The sequence below is a fragment of the Mesoplodon bidens genome (assembly GCF_964165515.1).
Source record: "Mesoplodon bidens genome assembly, chromosome: X".
Lineage (NCBI taxonomy): Eukaryota > Metazoa > Chordata > Mammalia > Artiodactyla > Ziphiidae > Mesoplodon > Mesoplodon bidens.
This window is the reverse complement of record NC_138163.1, coordinates 51,265,503-51,283,252: the sequence shown is the minus strand read 5'-3', so window position 1 is coordinate 51,283,252 and position 17,750 is coordinate 51,265,503. Positions and strand designations below refer to the sequence as shown.

The 17,750-nt window shown below is 40.4% G+C and overlaps 1 protein-coding gene across 2 annotated transcripts in view; it reads right to left on the bottom strand.

Annotated features, from left to right (window-relative positions):
- Positions 1-1,469: 1,469 nt before the first annotated feature.
- The window catches only part of TMSB15B (thymosin beta 15B), a 29,439-nt gene continuing 13,158 nt past the window's right edge, over positions 1,470-17,750 (bottom strand). Inside the window, exons 1-3 of one of the 2 annotated variants that reach the window (XM_081222663.1) lie at positions 4,336-4,417; positions 2,793-2,897; positions 1,470-1,866 (exon numbers count right to left, since the gene is read on the bottom strand). In XM_081222663.1, the coding sequence (XP_081078789.1) occupies positions 1,829-1,866; positions 2,793-2,897; positions 4,336-4,414 (222 nt within the window). In that variant the 5' untranslated portion in view covers positions 4,415-4,417 and the 3' untranslated portion in view covers positions 1,470-1,828. Of the gene's footprint in view, positions 1,867-2,792; positions 2,898-4,335; positions 4,418-17,750 lie in introns of those variants that run through there. The other variant, XM_081222664.1, reaches the window with a different exon arrangement.

Sequence of the window (17,750 nt, the reverse complement as noted above, 5' to 3'; positions counted from 1 at the left end):
ATTAACCTTAATTACCTAAATACACTGTCTCCAGATCAGTCACATTTGGGGTTAGGGCTTCAGCATATGAAATTTTTTGAAGGGAGACAATTCAGTCCATAGCACTTATGCTCACCACAAACACCAAAAATACTTGGTTCATAAGACAGTGAATTCTGTTCAGGACAAGAATGAAGCCAGAGGTTCAGTACTGTAGGTCATTAGAGGTTATTAAATGTCTGAGTTTATGCTCGATAGAAGATGTGATATGCTTAGCACAGTATGGGTTAGCAAGTGTCTCTTGCCCCTTTCCCCATCCAACCCCAACCTTGGGTGTCCCCTAACTTTAGTTGAAAAGCACTTTCCAAAAAGCAAGAAGAGGGCTTCCCTGGTGGCGCAGTGGTTGGGAGTCCGCCTGCCGATGCAGGGGACACGGGTTCGTGCCCCTATCCCGGAAGATCCCACATGCCGCGCGGCGGCTGGGCCCGCGAGCCATGGCCACGGAGCCTGTGTGTCCGGAGCCTGTGCTCCGCAACGGGAGAGGCCACAGTAGTGAGAGGCCCGCGTACAGCAAAAAAAAAAAAAAAAAAAAAAAAAAAAAAAAAAAGCAAGAAGAGTCCAGCTAAAATGCCAGCCCTTATACACCTTAGAAGATTAAATCAGACCCTGTGTTTTAATTTCCTCATTTCTGAGATAAGGGAGCTAGTCCACGTGACTTCTCCCAAGGTTCTCTATGTCTATGATTCCAACTCTAAGGAAAAAGCACTTAGCATCCCTGTTGGGAGGCAGACATACTGAATAATATCCTGCAAACTGAGACGGAACTTTGAGACTGAAAAATGAAGCGAGCAGCTCCATAAAGTGCAATTATGAAGTTTCCTGTGGGTAACTTACATACAGGCATGATAGATAGGGCAGACAGATAATTCAGAGGCATTCACAGCTGCACTGCACACTGCACTGCCAAAAAGGGTACAGGGGAATTTAAAGGGACCAAAGCTAAAAATAGAATCTGACTACCAACAGAGAAGCATGTCTGCACCAACTGGAATAGGAGTTTTTTTCCTCTCCCCAGGGGTCTCATGACCATTAACCATCTATGTCAGCAAAAGGCACTCTTCCAGGTTTCATATCAGATGAAGGCAAGGGTAAAAGTTGATAGGGAACTCATCTGGCTTGGACTCACTCCTTGTAAATTAGGCTAAAGCTCAGTCACATGGAAAGGGGAGGAGTTAGGACAGTGTGTACTAAGATGGAGCCGACAAAATGGAGTCAGTATGGTTCACCCACACAATCCCCAAAGGCCCTCCTCTGTCCAGATCAGACAGAGGAGGGCCTTTCCCATGTGCCAAATCTGCTGAAGCAGCTTTCCTGCACCCATTTTTTTTGGCTGAAAAGTACCCTTGTGTACTTTCATTCCTTAGAAGACCACCAGGAATGAACCACAGGAGCCTATTATAAACATACTGATTATTTTTATTATTTTATGGCTCCATTACAAATGAAAATAAACTGTGAGAAGATGCAAAAGCATGCAACTTCATGAGATTATAAAGCAATAGAGGGAACAATTGTAGAAAGTTAAAAGTGGCTTATCTGGTAGGGGGTGCAAAGACTATAAGCACAAAGGTCATCCACAGTTAGATTATTGACAGCATCTGCCAGCTGGAATTTACGCACCAATGGAAGTTTTAAAGTGAATGTCAGGGAACGAAGGCTACCCCTGACCTCTTAGCCAGGGATTACGGGTGAGAAGACATCAGAAGATGCCTAAAATCTCTACAACGTTTTACCAAAAAGAAGACACTCAAGCAATGTTGAAATTTGCTCTTGCAAGGAGATCCCCATTTTACGATGTTTGACCACACTCTTTCTCCTGCTGGATAGCTGGGGAAAAAATAAACACAAAAAAAATCATTAAGAGGGTATTTACCTAAGATTAAGTTCAGTTTCTTCCAAAAGAACTCTTTGCCAAGTCATTGGAGGCTGCCATACCTTCTTTAAATTTAGAATGCCAAGGCACTACACACAAATCCTCAGTCAGGTATGTGTGTGTGCAAATTAATGAGCTGAACATTTGTTAGACTCAACTGTGTGTTTCTTTTTCCCCATTTGAGAGGTAGATTTATGCTGTTGCCATATTTACCATAGATCACTCTGAGACTGGGGGGCAAGTGAAGCACTTTCTTCAGATTTATCTATCACTATACGATTAGGAAGTTATGCCATTTCAGACAATTTTGACTAACTTTGGAACTTTCAAATAATGCTACATGACAAAACGTTTCCCTTGGCTTGGGGTTTCTCCTGCAGGCTGTAAGTGGGGAGGGCAAAATTGATCCCTTGATCCCTGGGAGACTTGAGTATACCCTATATCTAAACTGATTAGCTCACCTCATCTTGTCATCAGGTAGAGAAGGCCAAAACCACAGTTTGCATGACTCATTAGGGATGAGATCAAAGACCCAAATAGCTAGATGCAAAAAGATGCCAAATAACAAAAATCGGACAAAACTAAGATGTTTCTAATGCTATGTCCAATATTCCAAGATTGGTTTCAATGTGGGTTTTAGTAGTTTTCCACAAAAAGCCAGCTTTTTTAAGTTCCCTCATTACTACTGGGGCCTATTTTGTGAGAACTACTTATATAAGCAAAGTAAAAAAGGCAATTATTTGATATTTTTTAATGTTATACATTAAATAATTCGTACTCTGGCTATTGCTTCCTTTGTGGTAAAATTTACTAGAAGAGTTTATTTACTGAACCTATTAATTTTCACCATTGTTTGTCTCAGAAAGTCCCCATGACTTACTTTCCTTTGAGGGAAGAGTGTTTTTTTCTTTAGTGTTAGTTTTCTTCAGTTTTGACTTGTCAAACTTCTCCACTTCAGACAAGTCTGGCTTATCACTCATCTTGACTAAAAGACCAAAAAAGAAAACCATTAAAAAAACTTATCTGGTAGAACTATTATCACACTAAGTAGTAACAGCCAAAATTCTCACATTTAATATCAATGTGTATTTTACCTGCTGATTTTCAATAGGAAAACAGCAACAGATCTTAGAAAAGTCATATTTTTATTAGAATACTTTTTATTACCCCACATCATTACCCCATTTCTGATAGACAGTAAATGCCATTGGATCAGGATGCACTAGAAACCAAGATGTACTAGAAACCGGGAGCCAATATGTCTGACTTTTAAAATCACAGCAAAAGTAAAATGGAGGTGACAGAAACACATGAGCAGATAGGGATAGAAGAAAAAATAAGGACTGGGTTTAACCAGCTAATTAATTTGTAAGGAGATAGCAGTATTTGAGCACGTTCACTTTGTATTCAATTACTATGAGAGGGGGGCATTTTTCTTGGGGGTTAGGAAGCAGCACACAAAAAGGGGTAGCACAAATTGGACTAGTTTCTTTCCATTTCATCTGCCCAAAGACAGTAGATTAAGGGGCTACAATAAGAGGAGGGATTAAATCCAGTCATAACTAATTACATGTCTCACAATAACTCCTTATGGCACTGGTTTGTAAATGCTGTAAGACGGCACAGCTAATTATGATCAAACCAAGAACTTCAGCAGAATGGGATAAACTAGAGTTCATTTTTATTTTACCATATTTTCCCCTCAAGAGGAGAGGGTAGTAGATGAGGCTAGGAGATGAGGTGCCCTGTGATCCTTCCGGGTTTGTCCAGAAGAGACAATAGGAGACCCCTGAGCCCGGAAAGCAGAGCTCTCCTGCGCGTGCCTGGCCCCACCCTGGTGAGGTAAGACACGTCTAGTGCCCAGACAAGCATTGAGAGGCCCCCAAGCAGCCAGACGTCCCCAGAATGCCTCCCTTCCATCGAGGTCACCCTAAGACCATCCTTTGACAAGCGATCAGAGGGGGGAAACAGGGACTTCAAATAATAATAACAGGGCTGGGTTCATAGACCAGTTTGTTAGCAGCAATCTGCTTACATTTCAAAATAAATATCATCATTGTCGGGAGCGCAGTCCAACCTAACAGCCACGGGAAGGAGAGAGCGAAGGGCCAGCCCCAGAGGGCCCATTCCGAGCCCCACACTCCTCATCCCCTCAGCCTCGGACTTGCAGCCACAGCGGACTGGCCGCTCTGGGGGCTCCCCCCTCGGACCTTCCAGGGACAGACCCCGGGAGGATTCCGCATTGCACGCAGAAGGAGGCGCTGTGAAAACAAAGGCGCGGACTCGCCAGGAGGCGCAGATACGAATCGCCCGTCCCAACCCCCGCCCCTCCAATTCCAGCAGGCCCGATATGCCAGCCCCGAGGCCGCCACGCCCTCCCGTTCCCACAGTCCTCTGGCTCTGGCTGGGCCGCACGTCCTCACCCGAAGGCTCGGAGACCAGGGAAGGGTAGACCGCTGAACTGAGACCGCTTGGTACACAGGACGAGGTTAGCCTTCCCATGCGAAACCCCGCAGTTATAAGCTACGTGACAGGCTCCGCCCCCAGACCCCGCCCCAGTCCTCTCGGATTGCCCAAGGGATCCTAGACCCGCCTCCTCGCCCCTCCCACCTCTTTAGACTTGCTGACCTCAGTCTACTGTCTCCTCTCTACTCAGGACCTCACCCTTGCAACTGGGTGTTGATAGTGTCATACCAGATCCGCCTATCCAGACCACATCCAAGCCCACTGATTCCCCAAGGGATCAGTGGCTGGCCTACCTGCCCTCCTTCTCCCACTACTTTCATCCTGAGGGTCCACTTCCCTTCCTCCCAAGTACACTCACTCCTCCACGATAATAGTGGCCTCTACAATAAGCAGACACATTTTACCCAGTTAGCTTTGAACGTCCAAAACTCCGAGATCCAAGCTGAAGGAGCCGTAATCAGGTACTCTTGGCTTTTTATATTCAAAGGACCCTAAGTATGCGGTGACAACGAGTGATGCTCAATGTCTGTTCTGATCCTTGGCCAGGTGTTGGAGGAGGGACGCTCATGGAAAGGGTGGGTAGTTCAGGATCATTCACTCCCACAACTGGGCATTTCTGTGACAGTGGTACGCTCCTATGTAAAAGTCACATTTTCTAATTTTTCAGCCACTGAACATGGTAGCAATGTAATCAGAGGAGAATCTGCTGAGGCTATTCATCTATATATCTCTAATCCCGAGCACCTTGCTTGGTCTACAGTAGACACTTAGATAAATACCCGTCTTTAGTTTGAAGTAATAAATCCAGGGTAGAGCAGAATTTTTGGACAGCAGCACCACCCAGTGTCTATGTTGGGAGACAAAAAGGAGACTCCAGTAGGTACTTGAAAAAACTAAATATTCAAGGTCATTTTCTGGATACTCACCCAGAACCTTAGAGCATTAAGGTAAAATGGAGATAGGACTATGTCTTTAGCTTGCATGCCATATTTTCCATAAGGCTCATGTATGGTGGTAGAGATCTACATAGATCAGCAATTACTCTCTCCTGAAGCATTTCTCAGGCCTTCCCCGGCTCTCTCCATTTTCTTTCCTATGCTCTTGTAGCACGATGTGCTAGCTTGAGAGTTTTGTATGTTCATTGGAGGAACTGTTAATGCAGAAAGGCATGCTCATTCAACAAATAATATTCATTGAGTAGCTACAACGTTCCAGGCATTAAATATAACAAACACCAGTATTTCCACCACTCAGATTTGGATGCTGTTATATTTAGGTATATTTACTTTGTCTTTTTTTTTTTTTTTTTTTTTTTTTTTTTGCGTTATGCGGGCCTCTCACTGTTGTGGCCTCTCCCATTGCGGAGCACAGGCTCCGGACGCGCAGGCCCAGCGGCCATGGCTCACAGACCCAGCCGCTCCGCAGCATGTGGGATCCTCCCGGACCGGGGCACGAACCCGTGTCCCCTGCATCGGCAGGCGGACTCTCAACCACTGTGCCACCAGGGAAGCCCTACTTTGTCTTTTTTTTAAGGAATAAAAACATTACAGAAAAATTGAGGTTTCCTTGACCTTCACCCCATTTCCATTCCCCTCCCACTTCCCCAGGGTTACTCCTATCCTGAATATGATATATAGTTTCTAGCCCATTTTTCTTTCACTACAGATTTATGTGTTTCCAGAAGCAACATGGAGCATTCTGTGGACCAGTGCTCCAGGTGTAAGACTGAATTTCCATATCCCTCGGGGTTGACAGCAAGCCTCAGACACTCACCTCCCCACCGCTAGCCGAAACTTCAAAGTCTATCTTGAATCTATCTGCCTCAAATCCATCAGAAGTCATCTCATCAATGTCCAACCCCACTTGTGTCAGTCACCACAAGAACCCCCATATCCCCGCGATACCCCTCAACTCCCACATTCTAACTTCCATAAGGCTGTGACCCCATTCTCTCTTTAGCTCACTTCTCACACCCCTTCCTTACTCCTAAAACACAATGCAACCTCAATAATTCCTCCATATCGCCACCCTCTTCTCTGAATGTGACTTTCATTGTCTTGCCTTAACAGAAACCAGGTTCTTCCCTGAGGACTCTGTGTCCCCTGAAGCCCACTCAAGAGAAGTAGATGATTTTTCTCTCCCATCACCTTTGTACCACAGAGCCTGAAGCTCCGGTAAATGTCTTCCTTGCTTCTCACTGCTGCCTTTAGAGCATTCCTCTCCCACATCCCTGAAAACCTCCAGCTTTTGACAGCTTGTGTCACCAACTAGACTTCATTGCCATCATCTACCAAACCTCAGTGCTCCTCTCCCTTATTTCTCAAAGATTTTAGCTCCCGGAATTATGTCATTCCCAACAGTAGTAGTCCTGTCTTAATTCCTCGTGAGCTCAAGAATGATCATTCTGGTACACTGGCTCCTTCATTTCTCCTTCATGACATTGACCTTAACCCCAACTCAGCTACTCATTTGCATGGCCATACCCTAGGCCTTGTCACAGCAATTACAGCAATCCCTGCATAATCTCAATTTCAAACATCCCTCTTTATGACCATCACCTCCTCTTTTTCCAGCTCATTCCCTTTGGTACCCAGACCCCACTATCCTTTTTTTTTTTTTTTTTTTTGTGGTACGTGGGACTCTCACTGTTGTGGCCTCTTCCATTGCGGAGCACAGGCTCCAGATGCGCAGGCTCAGCGGCCATGGCTCACGGGCCCAGCTGCTCCGCGGCATGTGGGATCTTCCCGGACCAGGGCACGAACCCGTGTCCCCTGCATCGGCAGGCGGACTCTCAACCACTGCGCCACCAGGGGAGCCCAGAACCCACTATCCTTTAACCTCACAAAAATCTCCAGTCCATTGGTTTTGCCAGATTTCACCATCTCTCGGTCCCTTATTGTTTTCTCTCCCCTCCTTCCCTAGCTCAAATGTCATGCTCAGTCTTTATAATCACTCATTGACATATACCCTCCAGTCTCCTGCCCCTCTCTCACTTTGTTTCCTTCCCTGGCAAAATCATAACTCTAGCTAAGTCCAAATACACCTCAAGGAGCCTGAACTCACACAGCTAAACCTGGCTAGAGGAAAATACACAACCACAAACTTCTGAATTTTGAACTTTCCCCGGGCTATCAGTATGTGGTACGATACTCTCTCGTGATGCTGGGCAGCAGCAGAGAGCTTCAGCTCCCAGTCAGCCACACGATTATGGGGTAAACAACTCATACTGATATACTTCCAATCATTCTGTACCCATTCAACTATTCTGTTTTTCACTTTCAGTACAATATTCAGTAAATTACATGAGATATTCAACATTTTATTATAAAAGAGGTTTTGTGTTAGATGATTTTGCCCAGATGTAGGCTAATCAATGTAAGTGTTCTGAGCACGTTTCAGGCAGGTTAGGCTAAGCTATGATGTTGGGTAGGTTAGTTGTATTTAATGCATTTTCGACTTATAATATTTTCAATTTACAATGGGTTTATCCAGATGTAGCTCCATCATAAGTTGAGGAAGGTCTTTAGATCTCTTTCTCTCACACCAGTTCAACAATATCACTACGATCTCTCGCCCCTTTATCACCACCATCAATGTTGTGCTCTCTACTAGGTCGTTTCTGTCAGGATACCATCATGCTGTTATTTCTTATCTTCACGTAAATACATTCTCATCATTATATATGGAATATATATATATATTCTCTTAACTCCACTTCTGCAACTGCTAGCATCCTATTTCTTTGCTGCCCTTTGAGGCACATTTTTCTTTACAGATGTATGTAATATACACCTCCACGTGCAATATTTGAACACGAATATTTGAAGGCATCGTTTGAACCAGTTCCTGGTCTAAGACCACATTCCCCTAGGCTTTCTACCTACATCAATCTGGTGTCAGGAGGGAGCCCCAGACAATTTTCCTTCCATAGCCCCCTACCCTCTCTGCCTGCTCTCCACCTCACTCACTCTGCCCCAACCATGGTCTCTCTGCTGTTTCTCAAAAAAGTCACAGTCACTTTTGCCTACGGCCTTTTCAATGTCCATTCCATCTGTCAGGAACGTTCTTCCCTCAGATATCCACTTGGACTACTCCTTCACCCCTTTGTGATAGTTGTCTCTATTCACTGATTCCAATTTTTCTCCTCCTTCCTATTCTCATCTGAACACATTCCAATCAGAGGTACACCTCCACCACTCCACTGAAATTGCCATTCTCAAGGTCATGACTAATTTCTACATTGATCAATCCAATGGTCAATTCTTAGTCCTTACTGGACCTATCAGCAGCATTTGGCACAGCTGATGAGCCCCTCCTCCTCAGTTCAACTGTCTTCAGTTGGCTTCCAGGACCCCACATTCTCCTGGCTTCCTCTGACCTCACTGGCTGCTTCTTCTCAGTGACCTTTACTAGTTCCTCTTCTCCTTCCCAACCTCTTAAAATGGGAGTGCCCCCGGGCTTGGTCCCTGTTCTTCTCATTTCTATCTACACTACCTTGGTGATCTCTTCCAGTCCTATGCTGTAAAACACTTTCTATACTGATAACTCTTAAATTCAAGTCTGCAGACCAGATCTGTATTGCTGCCTACTCAGCACCTCCACTCAGATGTCTAAGACATCTCAAACTCAAAATGTCCCAGATTGAATTCCTAATCATTTTCCCCCAAACCTGCTCCTCCCACAGCCAGCCCCATCTCAATTGATGGCAGTCATATCAGTCCATATGCTCAGGCCAAAAATCTTGACATTATCTTCAATTCCTCCCTTTCTCTCCCACTGTACATCCAACCCATCAGGAAATCATTTTGGTTCTAATTCAGAGTGTACCCAAAATCCAATCATTTCTTACCATCACCATTGCTACATATAAGGTCTAATATACCCTCATCTCTCATCTGAATAACTAAAATAGCCTTCTAAGAGATCTCTCTGTTTTCATTCTTGATCCTCTATGGTTTATTCCCTACACGAAGAAATTAAGTGATCATTTTTCAATATAAATGAAATCCTTGTACTTCTCTGCTCAAAATCCTGAAAAGATAGCCAGTTCCATTCAGAGTGAGAAGCAAAGTCCCTACGAAAGCCCTACATTTTCCCTCTCTCCATTATATCTCTAACCTCCCCATCTGCTCTCTTCCTCATTCACTCTGTCCCATCTGTGGCCTCCTTACAGTTCCACAGAAAAGCCAAGCTCACTGTTGCCATAGGGCCTTTGGAGTGCTCTTTTCCAAGTTATCCATTTATTTAAATTCTCTCACTTCCTTCAAGGCTCAAATCTCACCATTTCAATGAAGACTATCTGAACTATCCTATTTAATACTGCAACCTGCCCATCCCTATTCTATCTGTCTTACCCTGCTCTGCTTTCATCATTCTCTAATGCACTATACAACTTATTTACTTGCTATGCTTATTGCTTTATTTCAGTCTTCCCCCATTGAAATGTAAAGTCCATGAGGGCAAGACCTCTGTTTTGTTCACTGATTTTAAGTACCTAGAATTGTGCACAAAATGAAGATTTGTTAAGTGAATTGTTTTCTCATGATTTTTGCTTCATGGTAAATTATATCACACTGTGTGTAATCATCTACAACTTGATTTTTTTCACCCATTATGCTTTTTAGATTTATCCATGTTCATGCTATAACATATGTACATCCATTTTAACTGGTATATAATATTCCATTATATGAATAGTTTCCTTATGCATTTCCATTCTTGTGGACATTTGGGTTGCTTCCTTTTTTTCTATTAGAAACAGTGCTTCAATTCATATTCTTGTTATAGCCTCCTATTACTCTATAAGTGTGTTTCCTAGAAGTGGAATTGCTAAATGACGGAGTATGTTGATCTTCAACCTCACTGGACATTGCCAAATAGCTTGTCATAGTGATTGCACCAATTTACACACATATCAGCTATAGAAGAGTCTCCATTTCCCCCACATTCTTGCAGATAAGTATTTTTAAATTTCTTTTTACCAATCTAACAGGTGAAAATGAGCATTTCCCTAGTGTTTGAATCCGCCTTTCCCAGATTATTTCATGACATGAGCACTTTTTATAGGTTTTCTGGCCAAAATCATTTCTTCTTCTGTGAATTACCTTTTGATATCTTTTACCCATTTTTCTTTTGTTTGTCCTCTTAATATTGCTTCTTATGGGTGCTTAACATATTCTATATTCTAATTATTTGTCTGTAGCATATTTTGCAAAATTATTTTCTGCAATCCTATTTTGTTGGTTTGGTTTACAAACCATTCCTATTTGGTTTACAACAAGTGTAATTGGAATAAACCTGATTAAGGAAAGAACAACTTTTGGTGAACATGCAACTCTACTGGTGGGAAAGTATCCTATTAGGCAGGTATTGAAAATGTTTTACTTAAGTATAAAATACATACAGAAAAATGGACATATCTTAAGTGTGCATCTTGATGAATGTTCACAAAATGAAGACACCCATATAAACAGCCCACAGATCAAGACCATCCTTTATCCATCAATTATCCATCCTTTTTCCACTCTTTTGCAGTGCCACATCCTTCATAAATCAATTTCCTGTATATGCCATTTCCAATTTTGTAATGGATTGTCAAGTTCCACAAAAATGGGCCTGTTAATATTTTGATTGGAACGTTATTGGACTTATGGATTAATTTGAGATGAATTGCTAACTTATTGACATGAAGTCTTCCCATGCATAAATGCAGTATTGTTGGGAGACCCAATCCACCATGGGCCCTAAGCATCCCTGCATCTTCTTGCTGAGTATGCCAAAAATGCAAGTCCCTGAAGACTGTTTATCTGAGCCATTTCTCAGGGTCATGTTTGCAATAAATGATGAAGAAGTATCTCCCCACAGACAAAGAGAAGGCTTGTTTCTATTTTCCATAAAATCCGTGGAGCTTCCAAACTCATTGTTCCTCTCCTGTAATGCAATCCACTATGTGTGCAGCCATCTATCATGAGTCCTTTACATCATCCTTGTGAGACTTGGCGGAGCATTAGGAACAGATGCAAACCAACATGAAGCTCTGGTTACCGCTTTTGTTGTCAGTAATAAAGTCCTTTGTCTCTCACCCAAGAGTCTCATGTCTTATGCCAGAATCCACGAAACTAGGGCAGGCTAATGTCTTAGCTTGTACATAGGCAAAATCCCAGACCCTGTGCAGGTCTTGACAAGTATATTTCTTCACTTTCAGATATTTTTAAATGTCCTTTAGTACAGTTTTATACTTTTATGTGTAATGGCTTGTTCATATTTGTTAGCTACCTTTTTAGCTGCCTTATAGATTTGGGGGCTACTGTGAATGGGTTATTTTTTCTAGTGAATTTTCTAACTGGTTGTTGAATTCTACATCCTTTTTAAACATCATTAGTGTAGCTATTCATATGGAATAATGTATTTTTCCCTCAACAGACTGTTGGCTTCTCTTGAGAGCAGAAACCATGACTTATTTATGTCTGTATTCTTCCAAAGAAATATTTAGTTCAATGCACATTTATTGAACAACTACTATGTATCAGTTGCTAAATAAGGAGTGAGAGGCATTTAACCATCAATAAAACAGGGTACCTGCTCTCAAGGAGTTTATAAAATGTGAAGAAGACCAAAACATCCACAGACTATTACCATTAAGAAAGTTATATGATGCATGATAGCAGAGATATAAACAAAGTACTATGGAAGTAGGGGCAATTCAATGTGATTTGGAGGATTATAGAAGTTCTCATACCATATGGTGTATTTGAGTTGGGCCTCACAAGGTAATCAGCATCTAGACTGGTACAGATGGAAAGCAGGGGAAGGGAGATGACTTCTCATACCATGCCTGGCATTCAAAGTCATCCACAATTTAGCCCATGCTATTTTTCTGAACCCAGATGTTTAGTCCTCGAGGGGATAGGAACTAGCCTCTTATCCGTTAACGCTTTCCCAAATTCATAATATTTGAGTTCCCACCTGTTGCTTTACATTGTAACACACTGATTAAAAGCAGAAGATTTAGAATCAGATAAATTTGGATTCGGGCCCAGGCTCTATAACTTACTGACTATGAGATCTTGGGCAAATGAAAACTAGTAATAGTGCTTATCTCACAGGATTGTGTGATAGATTAGATAATTCTTGTAAAGCTTTAGTATAGTACCTGGTACAGAGTATGCACTCAGTATACATTAACTGTTATGAATGGTAACTCTATTTTATCCATCCCTCTGGTATTAATTCTCAAGTCAATCAAAACACACTTATTGTATATCCACAATGTGTAATAGATTGTATTCGATATAATGAAGAACACAAAGATGAATAAGACCCTTCCTCTGCCCTCAGTGACCTGTCAAGTAAAGGATATAAAATATGTACACAAATAATCATGAGGCAAGGCAAATTAAAAGACCTGGACTTTCTCTCTGGCCCTCCATAGCATGAGGAAGTTGGAACATGATCACCAAGATTACTTCCAAGTCTAACATGATTGTATGACTTCTATGATTGTAAGTGCTACATGAAGGTTACTAAGTACCAGGGGAAAGTGGAAAAGAGGTTAAACCTGATTCTACCTGGGAGAGTCGGGGATGCCTGCAGAGAGGAAATGACATTTGAATTGTGTTATAATACACGGGTATCACTTGGTGAGGGAAGAAATGGGAGGAATGGAATTCTGTGAAGAGAGAAAAATAAGAACAAAGGGAAGTGTAGGGCACACTCAGGGAATACCCAATAGTCTTGTATGGTTGGAACACCGGGATTCATGTTTAAGTAGGGGAAAATATAGTGGAAGCAGTAAACTGGTGTCAGATCATGGAGAACCTTGAATGTCATGTTAAACCATTTGGATTTTATCTATAAGCTGTTCACATTGGAAGGTGGTAAAGAGATCTGTTAAAAAGAGTTGTGGCAGTTGTTCAGGTGTAAAATAGAAAGGGGCTGAACAAGGGCTGTGGGTCTAATAATAGAAAAGAAAGGACAGAAATCTTTCAGCATTTTCTTTCTTTCTTTTTTTTTTTTTTGGCCACACTCCGCGGCTTGTGGGATTTTAGTTCCCGGACCAGGGATCAAACCCGGGCTCTCAGCAGTGAGAGAACAGAGTCCTAACTACTGGACTGCCAGGGAATTCTCTCAGCTTTTTTTCATATACTACTTTGTGTGTATTATTGAATAATTTTGAATCAAACATTTCTTCAGGGTGGGAACCATTCATTCATTCTAGAAATATTTATTGAGTACCACTCAATAGATGCAAGCCACTCTTCTGGGCACTGGAAATACAGTGGTGAATGAAAGAGTCAAGGTCCCTATATGTTAAGACTATTTCTGTTGAAAGTATCAAAAAATGATGATACCACTGGAAGTGGGAAGACTAGGTTCAGGTGGGTAGGGGAAAATAGAAAGTTCAATCTTTGACATATTAACTTTGGAATGCCTACAAAATATCTCAGTGGAAATGTCAAGTAAGCAGTTGGATATAGACACCTTGAGCTTTTTTTGTGCTCCATCCCACAGTTCTTCTCCATTAACATAGTAATTTGTTTAAGGTGAAATGTTTACTTTTTGAAAACTTGATGAATGATTGGCATCTTTATAGATAATACTATATTATATTAATCAATATATATTATATTATAATGACTATGTCAATATGAGGGAGCAACACATATAAACTGATTTATCAACACAAGATGTATATTCTTGCTTAAAACAAAACAGAAGAGCATTACCTATAAGACACATATTAAAATCTCATTCCTGAGAATCCTCTTTACTGTTAGCAATTTTTTAAAATTCAGCAATTAGTAAAAATCCAACAAAAGATATGTTAGACACTATGAAAAATATTATGAAACTTTGAGAAACATTAAAATTAGTCTTAACCATTATTTTTGCTTACATTAAAACTCAACAGTTACTTTTGCTCAAATTAAAATCTCAACAATAATTTTTGTAGAAAATAAAATCTCAGCAACTATTTTGGTAGATATTGATAAGAACAGTTAAGAAACTCTTGAAGAACAAAAATGAGGTGGGAAGAATTTCCCTATCAGATAGCAAGACTCATTACAACATTACAGTAATTAAGGCAATGCCATATTGGCACAAGATTAGACAAATAGATAAATGGAACAGAACAGAGAGGCCACAAATATTCCGAAGAATATATGAAAACATGATATTTGACAGAGTTGGCATTATGAATGAGTGGCGAAAGGAGAGATTTTTCAACAAATGATATGGGGCAATTGGGTATTTGTAAGGAAAAATAATGAAATTGGACGTCAATTCTCACACTCCATACAAAACTTAAATTCAAGTATATTAAAGACCTAAGTGTAAAAGGCAAAATTATAGAAATTTCAAATGTTAATAAAGGAGAATATCCTCATGATGTTGGGATAGGGAAGGATTTCTTTGAAAAGACACAAAAAGCACTATGGATAAAGAAAAAAAGATTGATAACTTTGACTATAGTATAATTAGGACTTCTCTTTGTTGAAAGAAACCATCAGGGAAATGACCAAAAAATAAGAGACAAAGTGGGAAAAGATATATGCAACACATATAAAGGACAAAGAAATAAAGTTAGAATATATAAATAACACCTACAAATTAATTTTTAAATGGCACACTACCCAATAGAAAAAAATTGGCAGATGTATTGAATAAATGCTTTACAAAATAATAAATCTTAACGTCTGATAGGCTTATGAAAAGATGCTCAAGAGAAGAAAAAGAAATAAAAGGAATCCAAATTGGAAAAGAAGCAAAACAGTCACTGTCTGCAGATGACATGATACTATATAGAGACAATCCTAAAGACGCCACCAGAAAACTACTAGAGCTATTCAATGAATTTCGTAAAGTACCAGGATACAAAATTAATGCACAGAAATCTCTTGCATTCCTATCTCTAACAACAAAAAGTCTGAACGAGAAATTAAGGATACAGTCCCATTTACCATTGCAACAAAAAGAATAAAATACCTAGGAATAAACCTACCTAAGGAGACAAAAGACCTGTATACAGAAAACTATAAGCCACTGATGAAAGAAATTAAAGATGATACACACAGATGGAGAGACATACCATCTTCTTGGATTAGAAGTATCAACAACGTGAAAATGACTATACTACCTAAAGCAATCTACCGATTAAATTCAATACCTATCAAACTACCAATGGCATTTTTCACAGAACTAGAACAAAAAAATTCACAATTTGTATGGAAACACAAAAGACCTCGAATAGCCAAAGCAATCTTGAGAAAGAAAAACCGAGCTGCAGGAATCAGGATCCCTGACTTCAGACTATACTACAAAGCTACAGTAATCAAGACTGTATGGTACTGGTACAAGAACAGAAATATAGATCAATGAAACAGGATAGAAAGCCCAGAGGTTAAACCACACACATATGGTCACCTTATCTTTGATAAAGGAGGCAAGAATATACAATGGAGAATAGACAACCTGTTCAACAAATGGTGCTGGGAAAACTGGACAGCTACATGTAAAAGAATGAAATTAGAACACTTCCTAACACCATACACACAAATAAACATAAAATAGCTTAAAGACCTAAATGTAAGGCCAGACACTATAAAACTCTTAGAGAAAAACATAGGAAAACATAGAGAACACTCTATGATATACATCACAGCAAGATCCTTTTTGACCCACCTCCTAGAGAAATGGAAGTAAAAACAAAAATAAACAAATGGGACCTAATGAAACTTAAAAGCTTTGGCACAGCAAAACAAACCATAAACAAGATAAAAAGACAACTGTCAGAATGGGAGAAAATATTTGCATATGAAGCACCTGACAAAGGATTAATCTCCAAAATATACAAGCAGCTCATGCAGCTCAGTATCAATAAAAAAAACAACCCAATCCAAAAATGGGCAGAAGACCTAAATAGACATTTCTTCAAAGAAGATATACAGATTGCCAACAAACACATGAAAGAATGCTCAACATCACTAACCATTAGAGAAATGCAAATCAAAACTACAATGAGGTATCCCCTCACACCAGTCAGGATAGCCATCAACAAAAAATCTACAAACAGTAAATGCTGGAGAGGGTGTGGAGAAAAGGGAACTCTCTTGCCCTGTTGGTGGGAATGTAAATTGATACAGCCACTATGGAGAACAGTATGGAGGTTCCTTAAAAAACTAAAAATAGAACTACCATACAACCCAGCAATCCCACTACTGGGCATATACCCTGAGAAAACCATAATTCAAAAAGAGTCATGTACCACAATGTTCATTGCAGCTCTATTTACAATAGCCAGGACATGCAAGCAACTTAAGTGTCCATCGACAGATGAATGGATGAAGAAGATGTGGCACATATATACAATGGAATATTACTCAGCCATAAAAAGAAACAAAACTGAGTTATTTGTAGTGAGGTGGATGGACCTAGAGACTGTCATACAGAGTGAAGTAAGTCAGAAAGAGAAAAACAAATACTGTATGCTAACACATATATATGGAATCTAAAAAAAAAAAAAAGGTTTTGAAGAACATACAGGCAGGACAGGAATAAAGACAGACGTGGAGAATGGACTTGAGGACACGGGGAGGGGGAAGGGTAACCTGAGATGAAGTGAGAGAGTGGCATTGACATATATACACTACCAAATGTAAAATAGATAGTTGGAAGCAGCCGCATAGCACAGGGAGATCAGCTCAGTGCTTTGTGACCGTCTAGAGGGGTGGGATAGGGAGGGTGGGAGGGAGATGCAAGAGGGAGGTGATAATGGGGATATATGTATATATATAGCTGATTCACTTTGTTATACAGCAGAAACTAACAGAACATTGTAAAGCAGTTGTACACCAATAAAAATGTTTAAAAAAAGAACCAAAAAAATCATTAAAATCAAATGAGAGGCCATTTTACACCCACCAGGTTGGCAAAAATTTTAAAGTCTGATAATAACAAATGTTGCCAGCAGGTGGAGCAATGGGAACTGCTAGTAAGTGTAAATTGGTACACAACATTAGGAAAAGTTAGTCATTAGGAAAAGTTAGGCATCATCTAGTTACATTGAAAGTGCCCATACCCTATAAACCAACAATTCCACTCTTAGGTAAATATCCTAGAGACGTCTGTAGTTATACACACTACTAAGAATATTCATGGTAGCACTGTTTTTTAACAGTCAAAAACTGGAAACAAGCAGAATGTCCCTAAAAGTTTTCATGGATAAATTGTGGTATATTCACACAATAGTACATACAAAAATAGAATTGAAATAACCAAACAACGGTGAGATACTACTATACACATACTTGAATGGCCAAAATTCATAACACTGACAACATCAAATGCTGGCAAGGATGTGGAGCAGCAGGAA